General features: G+C 37.7%; 1 protein-coding gene across 7 annotated transcripts in view; it reads left to right on the top strand.

Moving 5' to 3' along the window:
* The window catches only part of ABI2 (abl interactor 2), a 71905-nt gene that overhangs the window by 22647 nt on the left and 34206 nt on the right, over positions 1 to 15052 (top strand). For all 7 annotated transcript variants that reach the window (XM_034065411.1, XM_034065409.1, XM_034065408.1 and 4 more), the window contains exon 2: positions 8464 to 8631. In XM_034065411.1, coding sequence (XP_033921302.1) covers positions 8464 to 8631 — 168 coding nt within the window. The remainder of the gene's footprint in view (positions 1 to 8463; positions 8632 to 15052) is intronic.

Genomic DNA, 15052 nt, shown 5'->3' with positions numbered 1-15052 from the left:
CTTCAAGGAATTCAGCAACAATTAAAATGGAAAAGATGATATAAGAGTTTGATCTTCTGTTTTTCACAGGAAAACCAAAGTGTGCTTTGTTAGTATCATAGTTGGGCACATTTTGTACTGAATAACACAGGCTTATTGATCTCTGCAGCCTTCAGCTTTTGTTCTTGAGGCTTCTTGAAGCTGATGCAATGTCAAAAGAAGCATGAGGGGTTTTGCTTGCTAGTCTTAAGACAAATGCTTGTTTGGATTTATATTAACAGTAAACAAAATAAACATGTTATTAATTAAATGCAATTAATCTGTTCCATTCTCAAAATTTCACTGTTACTTTTTTGTCTCATGTATTAAATATGATTTCTGTTTCACTAAATTCTACTGTTTAGAGCAATAGCAAGAGATGCTGTATATGTTGGGGAAGTGATTATTAAATTGTGAGTGTACCTTTCAGTGTAGTTAGTCCCTCAGTTTCTGCTTTGACTCCTAAATATTAGCACATAAATGCATTGTACAATGAAGAGTTGATTGAGTATGAATTGGGATTTTCCCATTCAGAATTGTCTTTGTCTAAGAGATTTTTATGTTTAGGCTAGTTGTGAGTGATAGTAGGCTCAGGAATTAAAAGTGGGATTGTTTTTTTTTTTGTTTTATTTTGTTTTTTTTTTCACTTTCAATTCAACAGTAAGTATTAATCTTGGAAGCTTAATTTTTTTTTCCATATTGATATTAAAGGCATCAACTTGTATTAATCTTGTGTAATAAACCCCACAATTTATCAACTTACAGGTCCAGGCTTTTTGGCTCATCTGGTATGACTTTGTTGTGTAAATTTTTTCACCCCAACTGAAAACTTTGAATTTGGAAACTGATGATGACTAGTGGCTAGTTTTATTTATTTATTTAGTTGTTAGAACTGGAGCAGGAAAGAGACCTCACTACAGTAACCAACTAAACTGCCAGCAGCTTTTAGCACTTCCTCTCATGTTCCATTTTCAGACCTCTCAATTAGCTCTCTCCGATTCATGAGAACTGTATTTTTCTGCAACATGTTGCTGTCTTTGAAGTCCTTCATTTTCTTCTGATTTGGTAGCATTAGTAGCATTTGGTAGCATATCTTCTTTCATGTAGTTGGGTTGATATGCTGTAAATCTTGTAAAGCTTGTGTCGCTTCCATCATTTGTTTCGTTGTAGAATTTCTTTCTGCCATAGTAGCTGTCATTTTGTACAAAAAATTGTTCAAGTTCTTAACAGTGGCATAATAGACTATTGCTGTGTTCTTTCTGATCTCACTTTGGGGTGGAAGAATGCATTAAACTCTCATTCCTTTCTAACCCTGCTTTTGTGCTCCATATGCTTGTAAGTTTATTTTTACCATTCATGCAGCTGAATTATTTTGGCATTTTGCATATCTTACTGCATGGTTTATTTTCTCATCTGCCCCACCCTCTCCATTCAGTATTTTTTTTCTTCTTTATAATTTTTTTTTTTAATTCCTTGTACAAATACAAAAGTTTGTGTTTCCCTAGGCAGGAGAAAACACATTGAGAGGTTTAAGTCCTAAAGTAAAAGGATATCTTACAGTCATCAAGCCAGTTGATTTCTTATTCAAATTTGATAACCTAATTATGCTATACAAACGTAACTTTCAGAGTGGCTATAAAAAGTGATGCCTAGGTTCTACATCCTGACATGAAAAGTAATCTTTGCACTTACTGCAGGTTGAATTCCCCATCCTTTCTAATGCTAGCAGTGTTTGCCTGAAAATAGTTTTCATTTTTGTAGTAGATTTTATAACTGACATTTGTATCATAATTTCTGAGCTGTGTTGGACTTCATGTCCATCTTTGTTTGGACTAGCATGTGAAAGTAGAAACTTCATAATTCTCCAGTGTCTGAAAGCAAGCCCATACCCTTGTGTTGTGTATGTAATTGTCGTGGTTTAAGCCCAGTTGGCAACTCAGCCACACAGCTGCTTGCTCACTTCTCCCTCCCCCTTCCTCTCTCCTGTTCCTGGAAGGATGGGAGAAGAATCGAAAGAATCAAAAGAATGTAACTCCCACAGGTTGATATAAGAACAGTCCAGTAACTAAGGTATAACCATAAACCACTACTGCTATCACCAATAATAATAATGATAAGGGAAATAACAAGGGAAGAGAATACAACCGCTCACCACCCGCCAACCAATACCCAGCCCGACCTGAGCAGTGGTCTAACCTTTCCAGGTAACTGCCCCCAGTTTATGTAGTGGGCATGACATGCTGTGGTATGGAATATCTCTTTGGCTAGTTTGGGTCAGGTGTCTCTGTTTCCTCCTGGCTTCCCCTCCTCCCTGGCAGAGCATGAGACTCAGAAAGTCGTTGGTCAGAGTAAATATTACTGAGCAGCAGCTAAAACATCATGGGTGTTATCAGTGCTGTTCCCAGGCTGAAAATCAAAACCACAGCACTTCACAGGTACTAAGAAAGAGAAAAAATGACTGCTACTGCTGAACCCAGGACAGTAATACATGCCTTTTCTGGCTGAATATGAAGTCTGTGCATTCATAGTTGACTTGAATGACTTTCATCTTGTGCTGTCTAAAAGCCCCAGCTTTGTACAGAGTAGTCACTGTAGTCTGTGTTGTAGCTCTTAGACTGGATCTATCCTGTGCAATATTTCCATCTAGTCTATAGTTTTGTTTTGTTTTCTGGAGGAGGAAAATCAACTGTTTTAGTAGTGGCTGGTTCCTACAGATGGAAAATATTCTGCAGGGGACAGCTGGACAGAGCAATGGCTGCTGCTGTGTCTGGATGCACCTAGGGGTGACACTTCCTGCTGCAGCCTGACATCATCCTTACCCTATATGTGACTGGCAGGAGAATCAGATGAGCTCTCTGTGGTGAGTTAAAATGGTGCTCTTACTGCTGAAAGAGGAGAAAAGGATGTTGCCTTGTGACTCAGTGTAGACCACCTGCTGTGTGCATTGTGTAGAGAAAAATGATAAACAGAATAGATGCTAGGTTGCTGCATGTAAATTGGATAACGTGGGCATGGAAGACATCAATAATCCAAACATCTTTTTAAGGCTATGAAGATGATCCAGATGCGATGCTCAAGTACGTTCTTAACATTGTTTGAAAAGTTGAAGTGGGAAGTTTAAGGCATGGAGACGTAGCAACTTTCTTAACACAGTTAATGGAAAAATATTAAGGGAAACAAGTGAGGCAGTGTGGACAGGTCCTGGGAGTTGAAGGGGGAAGGTAGTGGAGGGCTGGCAAAATTGCAATGATGTCTACTTTGTAGCCATTGTTCCTTTAGGAAGAAGATTAACTCTGGATAGTTATGTTTATTTTTGATAGTGTGTTTTCTTGTGTGTGTTTGTGGCTATGCAGTGGTTTGGAGGAGGAGGAACTCATAATTTGGTTTATGGATCAGATAATCTTCATTTGGAACTCGCCTCCTGGTCTAGTCACTACAGCAAAGAGCATGTAGTTTGTGTTGGGGAACACTAATTCCCCAGTTACTGCTGATTAAATTAGAACCTGAGTCAGAATCATAGAATAGTTAGGGTTGGAAACGACCTTAAGATCATCTAGTTCCAACCCTCCTGCCATGGGCAGGGACACCCCACACTAAACCATGTCACCCAAGGCTTTTCCCAGCCTGGCCTTGAACACTGTCAGGGATGGAACATTCACAACCTCCCTGGGCAACCCATTCCAGTACCTCACCACCTTGACAGTAAAGAATTTCTTAGATCCAATCTAAACCTCTGCTGTTTAAGTTTGAATCCGTTACCCCTTGTCCTATCACTACAGTCCCTAATGAATAGTCCCTCACCAGCATCCCTGTAGGCCCCCTTCAGATACTGGAAGGCTGCTATGAGGTCTCCATGCAGCCTTCTCTTCTCCAGGCTGAACAGCCCCAACTTTCTCAACCTGTTGTCATGGTTTGAGCATGTTTTGAGGGTGTTTTTGTTCAAGGTTTTTTTCCAGCCAGGTGGAGGAGGGGAGGCCGGGAGGAAGGAGAGACAGGACACCTGACCCAGGCTAGCCAATGAGGTATTCCATACCATAGCACGTGATGCCCAGGATGCATACTGGGAAAGAGAGGGCTGGAGGGGTGGAGCTCTAGAGGAAAATGGAGGAGGGAGCACGCGGTGCTTGGCCGGGCAGGGTGGTGTGAGTTATGGGTCGGTGGCTGGTGGGGTGTTGTATTCTTTTTGCTTGTTATTGGCTGTATCATTATTATTGTGTTATGCCTTAGCTATTAAACCATTCTTATCTCAATCTGTGGGGGCTACATTCCTTGGATTCTCCTTCCTAACTCTCCGGGAGTTGGGGGACTTGGTTTAAACCACGACACCTGTCTTCATACGGGAGGTGCTCCAGTCCCCTGATCATCCTCGTGGCCCTCCTCTAGACTTGTCCTAACAGTTCCATGTCCTTTTTATGTTGAGGACACCAGAACTGCACACAATACTCCAAGTGAGGTCTCACAAGAGCAGAGTAGAGGGGCAGGATCACCTCCTTCAACCTGCTGGTCATGTTGCTTTTGATGCACCCCAGAATATGGTTGGCTTTCTGGGCTGCAAGCACACACTGAAGCTGGCTCATGTTCATTTTCTCATTGACCAACACCACCAAGTCCTTCTCTGCAGGACTACCATGAATTTCCCTTTTGCCCAACCTGTAGCTGTGCCTGGGATTGCTCCGACCCAGATGTAGGACCTTGCACTTGTCATGGTTTAAGTTCATGAGGTTGGCATCAGCCCACCTCACAAGCGTGTCAAGGTCCCTCTGAATGGCATTCCTTCCCTTCAGCATATCAACGGAGCCACACAGCTTGGTGTCATCAGCAAACTTGCTGAGGGTGCACTCAATCCCACTGTCCATGTCACCGACAAAGATGTTAAAGAAGACCAGTCCCAACACGGATCCCTGAGGGACACCACTCGTTACTGATCTCCAGACGGACATTCAGCCATTGACCACAGCTCTTTGCATGTGGCCATGCAGCCAGTTCTTTATCCACTGAGTGGCCCACCTATCAAATTGATGTCTCTCCAATTAGAGACAAGGATGTCGTGTGGGACAGTGTTGAACACTTTGCACAAGTCCAGGTAGATGACATCAAACTGCTCCACCCCTGTCCATCAGTTCCGCAGTCCTGTCATAGGCCACCAAATTGGTCGGGCAGGTAGTGGAATGGATCTGTTAAGACTAGGAATGAGTGGCTGCCTGTGTTGGCAGTGTTGCAGAAGACTTATTTGTCAGACAACAGTTTTGATTTCTTAATTTAATATCCATCAAAAAGAAGTACAGATCAAGCTGATTCAGCAGTTGGAAGCATTGCTTCCCTAAGAGTGGGGTGTGTATAGATGTTACATTGTCAATTTTTTTTTTTCCTAGGCATGAAAAAATTTTTTGTGCATGATTGCTAGATTAAAGGTACTTGAAAACTTTAAAATGGACATATTCAATGGTCTGTTTCTTGGCATTTAATTTAGGTCAGGGCACTGAAAAAACACCTGCTACCATTCTTGACCGCTATATTTCTGAGAACTGGGGGACTTAAAGGATTCTGGTTAATATCCTTAAATGTGTACAGTAATGCGTCTTCATTTTGTTATAATGAACATAGCGAAATATGTTTCCCTTGTTTTCAATATTCTACATAGAAACAGTATTCCATAGATTACTTGAAACTACTGTAGAGAGGCTATTGGTTTGATTAGTGCCAAATTAGGTTTTTTTGATCTTTCACTAGAGATTTTAGGTAGGTGTGGATATTGAAATAATTTTTTGCCTACCTTAAAATCGGGTATGAATCATATTGACTGGTACTTTTGTGTTCTGAAGATCTGAGTATCAGATCTTAGTCTGATGAGGGTTATTGTTTGAATTTGATCTAGTGATAACCTGAAATCATTGTTACTTGCAGAAATCCCTTTAGTTACATAGTTATTACATACTCAGTTATGTATATACCATAGGTTATCTAAATCTGTTCCTAGCTTTCAGAATGGCAGCAGTTGTAAGCAATATAATGTGATGTCCATTGGGAGTATACATGAGAATCTTGTTGCATAGGAGCGTATGGTAAGGTACCACCTCTGGAAATCTGCCTTCTCAATTAGAAGTACTATTTCCTGCAAAGCGCAACTTACCATTTTAAGTTAGATTTATTATTGCATCTCCAAAGAGGAACTTTAGATTTATTGTAAGTATTCCAGGCTGCTTTTCCAAATTGGTTTGTGAGACCCAAGTTTTTATTGCTTGAAACTTTTTAGGGTGAATTTAGTTGTTTTAAAATGCTGTCTTTAATTTGTTGTTGTGAAATGGCTTGACAGTAGCAGTTTAGGTATCTTTAGTTTGAAAATTCAACACCTTCTGCATCTTTCAGTATACAGAGAGAAAGTTCAGACTTTAATTATGCTGTGCCAAGCATGAGTTTACTTCAGAGAATTTTGGGCTCCATATAAAGGCATGCAGAGCAAATGATAGTTGTTCAGGTTATCAGCCAAGTACACAAACTAGACCTCTCAATCAAGAAGGGTTTTGTGCTAATAACACTTCCAAATGTGTTTATAGCATTGTTGTTTTATGAGATTTTTAATGTGTTTGAACATTGAGAAGCCAATTCCTTGTTGGTTTGAACTGGTGTGAATGGGGTGACTTGAATTTAGCTGTTAGTTTACATCAAAGGACTAGCTCTGAACACATAGTACTGTTTGTATTTCATTAAGCAGTAGGATCATAGCAGAGGCTCATAACTTCTAAAATGGTAAATTGTTTTCCTTTTGTTCTCAAACACTTTGAACTATTAATGAAAAAATACTGTTTGCTGGCTATTCTGGATATACAGTGTGTTAATGTAAATCAGCAGTTTCTGCTTCTATAAATAGACTTTGTCAGCTGCTGCAGAGGAAAACTGACAAGCTTCTGGTCATTTTTATTATTGCCATCAGAAATTGTTTGAATAGCTGTGAAACTGTCCAGCAGTGTGTATGCCTGCTGTAGTGATATTTGCAGACTGAACTAGGGCTATGAGTAGGGGCAAGGAAAGAATGAATGCATTTATAAATGCATTTCTAAGTGTGAGAGTAGAGGCAGAGAGCTTTTTATTCCTTCATTTGGGAGTCCTTAAGCTGAGTTTGAGGCTCTTTATATAAAGACATGCTATTCAGCTGGCTAAAAGTCATGAGTTGTTAAATGGGGTCTGGGGATAGCATTTATCTAACTTCTTTATTGCTGGATATAAGGTAGCCTTTACAAGTGTGGTCTGTTGGGGATTATCATACTCTGCTCTGAGAAGCAGTCTTAAAATTTTTGCTTCCTTCGTCTGCTGGGTCTGGTTTTGTTTGCGGTATGGGAAGGAAACAGCCAGGCAGGAATGCTTCCCATCTACAGTATTCCTTTCCTCCCACACAATCGTGGGAGCTCTCATATGGCTGAACAGCAGCTGCTGCTGTCCTCCTTTCTAGAAGCAGACTAGGAAGTGGTATTAGTATGGCCTGTAAGAAGAAGAAATCTGAACAGGCCAGCCAGATTACCAGTGTTGTTTGTGGGTGCAGAGGAGAGGTTGCCAGGAAAGAAAAAGTATCAAATGTCATTTATTGAATACCATTTAATTGTCCAGTGTCTGTTTACATCTGTGGTTGTTAGTTGTTTTTTGGGTAACTTCCACCCCTGTCCTTGAAGAGTCTTATTGCAGGGTCTCGGGAAACAGCCACCTAAAAGTGAAATTTCATTTATTCCAAAACTTGTTTTTTGTAATGTTTGAAATGTATGTGTGTTTTTAAACCTCTGATGGATGTCTTCTGGCTTGATAGCTTTAATATTTTTAGGTGCTCTACTACAAGAAAAATTAATCATTTTAATCCTTTATAGAAGAAAATCCAATGTGAAGAAGCACATCTTTAAAAAGAAAACAGACTTGTTCTTTTTGAAAACTGTTCCTCTCAAATTTTATTCACCTACCATTTTAAGGAAGCAATTGTAGTTCATTTACTGTGAGCAACCATTTGTGGTGATAATGAAGTCTAAAGAATTGGGAAAGATGAGAAGTATGGTATTTGGTAGACCTGTAGAGGCTGTTACAAGATCTAATTGAAATACAAAGTTTAGAAGAACTAAGCAGTTCTAAATAATAGAGAGCTTAAAAGAGCTAAATTATAGGTATCTCTGAATGCTTTTTAAGTTTATTGCCAAAATACAGTATAAAATTTTACTTTGATAAAAAGATGAGTGCATTGTATCATATTATATTTGAGCTTGTATAAAATATAGAAACTCTTAATACAAATATCTTAATACAAAGTATCTTTTGTGGCATGAATCGAAAGGAGGGAAAATTGTAACTTTGATGTAGAATTATTTTGACTTGTATAAGTCTTTGTTCTTTTAAAGACAGAGAAAAGGGATTAATTCGAAGAATCTTTGTGTGAGAGACTTTAAGTAAACCTTTTATTTCTGCTTTTAGTCAGCAGATAAGCAGCGAGCCCTGGAAGAAACCAAAGCCTACACAACCCAGTCATTAGCAAGCGTAGCCTACCTGATCAACACTTTGGCCAACAATGTTCTCCAAATGCTGGATATCCAGGCATCCCAACTTCGCCGCATGGAATCTTCAATCAACCATATTTCACAAGTGAGACTTTTTTCCTGATTCCACCCCTTCTTTGTTATTGAAATTACATAGCAAGTAAAACTCTCACCTGACATTTTGTGAATGAGGAAGGTAATCACATTTAAAACAGAAGGATGCATTTCTTATATTATTTCTGGGAATGGGTCTTATTATGTGATTATATATATATGTGTTGGTGTGAAAATTTTACGTAGGATAAGAGCCTAAGTATATTCTTGGCCAGTGTATTTGGAAGGGGGCCATTCTGCATAAGTGAAAAACGCAGAAAATAGCTAATGTGAAAAATCATAATATTATGTTATGGGACATATTAAGCTTTCCAGCTCCTGTTTGGTGACTTACTGTACTTGGTATTTATTGGCTACAGGCACTTAAAATTAAAAGAAAGGAATATGAATGGGGTGGTGGAAAACGATACTTGTCATCTTTTAACTTTTCCTGTTTCTGTAGTACTGGCATCTAATGACAAAAACATAGATGACAAAAGTAGTTTGCTCCTGGCTTTTCTAAATAAATAAATTTTCTAAATGCAATGACATGAACAGAAGACAAAACTAATGTTTCAAATTTGTGTATGGTTGCAAAACTCCTGCCATTGTTTGCAGTTTTTCAGGACAATATAAATTGATGGATTAAAAGAGAAATTAAGAGCAAATGATCCAGTAGTTTCTGTTTTTCTGTTACTGAAGAGTTGGTTGGCATCCTTATTGAGTATTTTGTATCTTGTTTGGACAACACATTTTAGCTACTAGGGTTTCTTGATCTCCATGTGATAATGTCATCAATTAAAATAAAGAATACTGTGGTATTTGGAAAGGCATTTGAAAGTAGTAGCTGTGTAAGGCTGGAAATAAGCAAATTGAGCTGTTCTGTTAACTTGCTGGTGCTGAAAGGTTTGCTAAACTAGTAGAGGTTTGAATCAGCAAAAGAAGTGAATAATTTTATGCTGGGCTGAATTGGCTCACTGAGGGGTCAGATGAATCCCAGAGCAGGTGCAAAGGAAGAGGTGGCAAGGTTTTTTCCTTCTGGTGGTAGTACCCTGTTAGATCGCCTCAGTTATCGCATGCATTTCATCCTCAAAAATAAGCTGAAAAGTTTGATTTCTTCTGCTACATACATCTTTTTAATCCATGGACAAGTCAATTATTTTTTTTTTCCCAGAAAATGTCACAAGTTACTCTGTGTGTGTATATGTATATGTGCTATATATATGCTGTGTATGTGTGCATACAACTCTGTGTGTGTATATATGCTATGTGTGTATGCGTTTCTTGAGAGAATAGTGACAGCTGACAAGTATTTCAGCTCTTTGAGAGCATGATGCAAAAGACAGTACATGAATAAAAATATTCAGAGTTCGCTGGATTTCACATTTTATAGACATGGAAAGTTCATTTTGTCACACAGAGTCTGTAAAATAGCTTTGCAAAAAAGCCATAGCATTTTAGTTTTATTTCCTTCTGAGAAGCTGAGATTTATGCAGCTTGAGATGCTGGTTAGATTGCCTTTTGCATTTATATAAATGACTAGTTAGTTAAAATTGAGAACTACATTACAAGCACCCAATATCTAATGAAGATGCATCTTCCAAAATTCATAAGCTGCAGTTGCATAACAACAAAAAAAGTAGTGGATTTTTTTGTTTTGGTTTTTGGTTGTGTTTTTTTTTTTTTATCATAGTAAAATTGAAAATGAGGTTAGTTTTGATTTTGGGTTAGTGTGGGGTCTTTTAGTTGGCTTTTTTTTTTTTTTTTGGTCTACATTATCCATATATAAGATGCTTCCCAAATCTTCAAAGAAGAAATTGTATCAGAGGAGCAGACAGTATTGAATTTTGGCTATTACGTATATGAAGTGTGTTGATCAAAGAAACTTTATTAAGTTGAATTTAGTATGTTCAGAAATGGCTTCATCCCATGATACCCATGTTGTAGATGGTGGTATTAGCTGTCTTTAATTTATTTTAATATATTTTGTCATAGTTTCTAAATAATAAATAATTCATTTTCAGGAAATTTAGTTATACTTCTTCCGGAACAAGCTTAACCCGCACAAGGCTTCCTCGGTTGTTTTTATGTTGGGTGTAAAATTTACTGGGCTGTTTCTAGCACCACTTAAAATGTCTCATGATAAAATACCTCATTGCCAAATTATTATTTCAGTCTGTCTGACTTGAAATTATGTCAGTAATGTAGAACAGAAAACAGGTTGCTAATTCCCATCTGCTCGCAGTGTGTTACTGCATTAATGCTTTGGGCAGTAGCTATTGATACTTAAGTTTAGAAAACACTAATGCAAATTGTGGTATCTGGACATGTAATCCTGCTTTTAATTCTGATTTGCAATTCCATATATTTTCCAAAGAACGGAGGAAAATAATTTGGCTCTTAGTAAGAAAACTTTTTTTTAAAAACCTTATTTTGTTCAAGTGTAGCTCAAACTGGAAGAGATGTGATTAACTTTGTAAGATAAAATATTCTAGCTCTCTGTTCATTGATAGAATGCCAATTTATATAATTTTCTATGTTTCCTTCTGAATGCCAACTTAATCAAAGAACTGAAAAGGAAGCTGATACTCATTTGTGTTTTTTCAGATCATATATAGATCCTGAATAAGGAAATTGTTACTATTGAATCTTTTTATGCAAATGGTTAAATCCTATTGGTTTAAAATTTAGGATTTCTTTTATTTGATCTGAAAGCTGATGAATCTATTCTCATTTGCCTTTTTGAACCTTGTCTAGAACTAGATGATGGGCAGTGTTTCATATTTGTCTGAAAATTTAAATCCTAAATACAGATAATCTGTATAAATATTTATACTTACTAAAAAAAACCTGTGTTACAGTTTTCAAGTTAGCAGACACTGAAAAGTTTGTAACATCCAAGTTCTTTAAATTAATCTGGCAGATTTTCAGGTTTTAATATTTGTATGATAAGTATTTTTTTTTTCAGGCTTAGTTACAGGGTACTCTTTAGTTAGCAAGGTAATCTTTGAAACTGTTCTCTGCTGCTAATTATGTGAACAAGTATGCTATCACAAAGATGAATGAGATTAATGAGTTATCTCCAGTGGCACTGCGGAATCTGACTCCCATGACATTGGCTGTGGGAACAGGTATTGAATAGAGCACAGACTTGACCTGCTCTGTAGTCAGCATGTGTTGCTTGGCTGTATTGTAGCAACATGTGTGAGCTGGTTGGTCTTTGAAGGGAAGGTGGCTTGGACCTTCCATTGGTGAGTCAGTAAAGCCTTGTAACTATTTTCGATTCTTAGTCTTGCAAATTACAAGAATAGCCAGACTCTTAAAAAAATGGTAATGTAAGTCTAATTTTCCACAGTATGTATTACCCGTTTATGGAGCAACTAGATTTTCAGCATTTTTGTATCATTATACCCTCTTTCTTTGAGTATAAATTGCATACAACTTTAAGCAATTAAAGTAACATTTCTGATTGTCAAAATTAGACACTCTTTTTCAGGTAATAATCCAGTTTTCAAGGCAATTTGCAATTAATTTTAGTTCTATCAGATCAGCTTTAAAAAATAAAGCCCAGCCACACTGTATTTAAACAAAGTTTCCTTTTAAGATTTTTTTTTTAAAATTGAATTTTAAAAGCTCAGACTGACAACATATTGATACATTTACAATAGATTGTTTTAAGAAGAAGAAATCAAGGCTTCTGGAGACTTTTATTTCTGAAATTTCACTACACTTTAGACTTTCAAAGTGCTTTGGTGGTTTGGGGCAACTAAGCCCCTGACAGCTGCTTGCTCACTCCAATCCCCTCAGCATGTTGTGGAGAGAGAATCAGAAGAGTAAAAGTGAAAAAATTTACGGGGTGGTAAAGGGAGTTTAATAATTGAAGTATAATAATGATAATGAGTAAAATTTTTCTTTAAAAGGAAAATAACGGAGGCCTGTAAAATCTGAGAATTTATACAAATGAAAACAATTGCTCACTACCACCTGACTGATGCCCAGTCATTCCTGAACAGTGGCCCCCCCAGCCAACCTACCCCCAGCTTTATATTGCTGAGCATGACATCATGTGGTATGTAATCTCCTTGGGTCAGTTGGGCTCAGCTGTCCCTCCCAATGCTTTGTGCACCCCCAGCCTACACACGGGTGGGGTGGGGTGAGAGGCAAAAAAGGCCTTGACTCTGTGTAAACGCTGCTCAGCAATAACTAAAACATCACTGTGTTATCAACCCTGTTTCCAGAACAAATCTGAAACAGCCCTGTACTAGCTGCTATGAAAAAAGTTGACAGTAGCCAAAACCAGCGCAAGTACTGACTTAGGCTCAAACCTGAGTTCAGTGACATTTATGTGAAGTGGTAAATATTGTTAATTTTGGAAACCTAGAAATAATTTAATGTTTTTATTTTGATCTTTACAGGTCTTGAGGGTGTTACCATTGAATTCAGGATGGCAACTTGATGTTTCAAAATGGCCAGAAAATTCCAATAATAATAAAAAAATGTAGTGGGTTTTTAATTTATTTTTTCCTGTTAGCTTATTATAGGCATGTAGGAAAGCATATGCAAACATTATAGTAATGAGCCCAGCCTTTAACAAACTGCTATTTTAAAGCTTTTACCAAAGGAGCTGGGGGGTTGGTGGAGGGAAAGCTGTCAGAAGTCTGAAACTTCCTGTTAAAAAACAGTGGCTTTAAGTTATAGAAGGGCACAGGGTATCCCATTTGTGTTTTCTGATAGACTTTTCAAGCCAGGTGTTCTGTTAGTTCAGCTCTAATCCCCAAAACTTCTCAATAGAAGTTTCCCAACTGCTGAATAAACATTCTGCTAGCATTTTCCTGTCTCACTTAAGGGATTTATGCTAGTGCTGGAGGTAATAATTACCTGCGTTGAGGAGAAATTATTTCGTTTTCTTTAGTAGCAGGTTAATCTTTGTTCCATTCTTTACTAATCAAATACTGCGATGTTCCTTTCCTCTGTTTTATAGGTGTCTTAAGATCTTAGGTTTCTAGCTGTCTACTAAAGCAAAAAAGTTAAACTTTTAAAAAACCTCCCAGCAAAATACTTAAAATTTTAGGAGTATGTAACAGAATTAGGTGCTGATTTCGTGTTCTTAATTATTCCATAGCTATGCAATGCAAAAGAGATGTTCTGAATCATCATGCAAGAGAATTCCCATTAGATGAGCTTCAGCATTTAATTAGCTTCTATGCATTTCATTGTTTGGTACTGTAGTAATGCCTCACTGATCACCATGGTCCTTAAGGAAACTGGTTGTACTCATAACTCATGAATAATTAAAAAAAAACATGCTTTGCATTCACGGAAACAATTTTTCACAGTGCCAAGGTACCATCACTACAATATGTACATTAAATTATCTGTACTCACACTGTATTTATGGATAATTGTATAATTATCAATATATACAGAAATATATTAAAAGAACATCTTTAAAGTTGCAAACATCAAATTCTTGGAAAGAAAGGAAGAGATAATCTTGCTAACACTGCATGAATTACTTTATTTTCTTTGATTTATAGATTGAAATTAAGGCTCTGAAAATGTAATGTCCAAGGCATAAACTAGTTTTGAATGACCAGATTCAGACCCATAAGCTTTTGATGTTTCAGTACATTTGAAATGTCACATAACATTTTGAGGTGCAGCTACTCTTGCAGCTGAGGTGGTTTAACATCCTAGTAAATGATATCAGAGGACTGTGAGACAAAGACCATTCAAGAGGCAATGTGGTATTTCTGCAGTTCTCTAATGACATGTCTAGATCACAGATGAAGTTTGAGATAATTGTAGACATTGAATTCTTCAGTGGTATTAAACATGAGACTATCCTCCAAGTTACTGCAATCACATATCATTAGAAAGTATGTGCTTTCTGACTATCCAACAAATGAGCTGAAGATTGGGTTGAAACTTAAACAGCAGAGGTTTAGATTGGATATAAGGAAGAAATTCTTTACTGTTAGGGTGGTGAAATATTCAATGGGTTGCCCAGGGAGGTTGTGAATGCTCCAACCCTGGCAGTGTTCAAGGCCAGGTTGGATGAAGCCTTGGGTGACATGGTTTAGTGTGAGGTGTCCCTGCCCATGGCAGGCGGTTGGAACTAGATGATCTTAAGGTCCTTTCCAACCCTAACTATTCTATGATTCTATGACTGTTCCAGAACTTCTCCTTCCACTATGCTGCAAAAGCAAAGATTTTGGCACAGAGAAGGTATAAAAACCTGTGATGGATAATAAAGTATTAAATTCTATGCTGTTGCAGAACGATATCCTTTTGGTACTCAGGCCTGGTACTTTGGTACTTTTGGCCTGGAACATGCTTATGAGCTTTATTTGCACTGGTGCTTGTACAGCCAGTAACATCGTAAGAGCTGTTAAGATCTGATCTGCACTGTTGTATTGGGGGATGGTACCTAG

This window comes from Melopsittacus undulatus, chromosome 8 (genome assembly GCF_012275295.1).
Source record: "Melopsittacus undulatus isolate bMelUnd1 chromosome 8, bMelUnd1.mat.Z, whole genome shotgun sequence".
Taxonomy (NCBI): Eukaryota; Metazoa; Chordata; class Aves; order Psittaciformes; family Psittaculidae; genus Melopsittacus; species Melopsittacus undulatus.
This window is presented reverse-complemented; position numbering and strand designations above follow the sequence as displayed.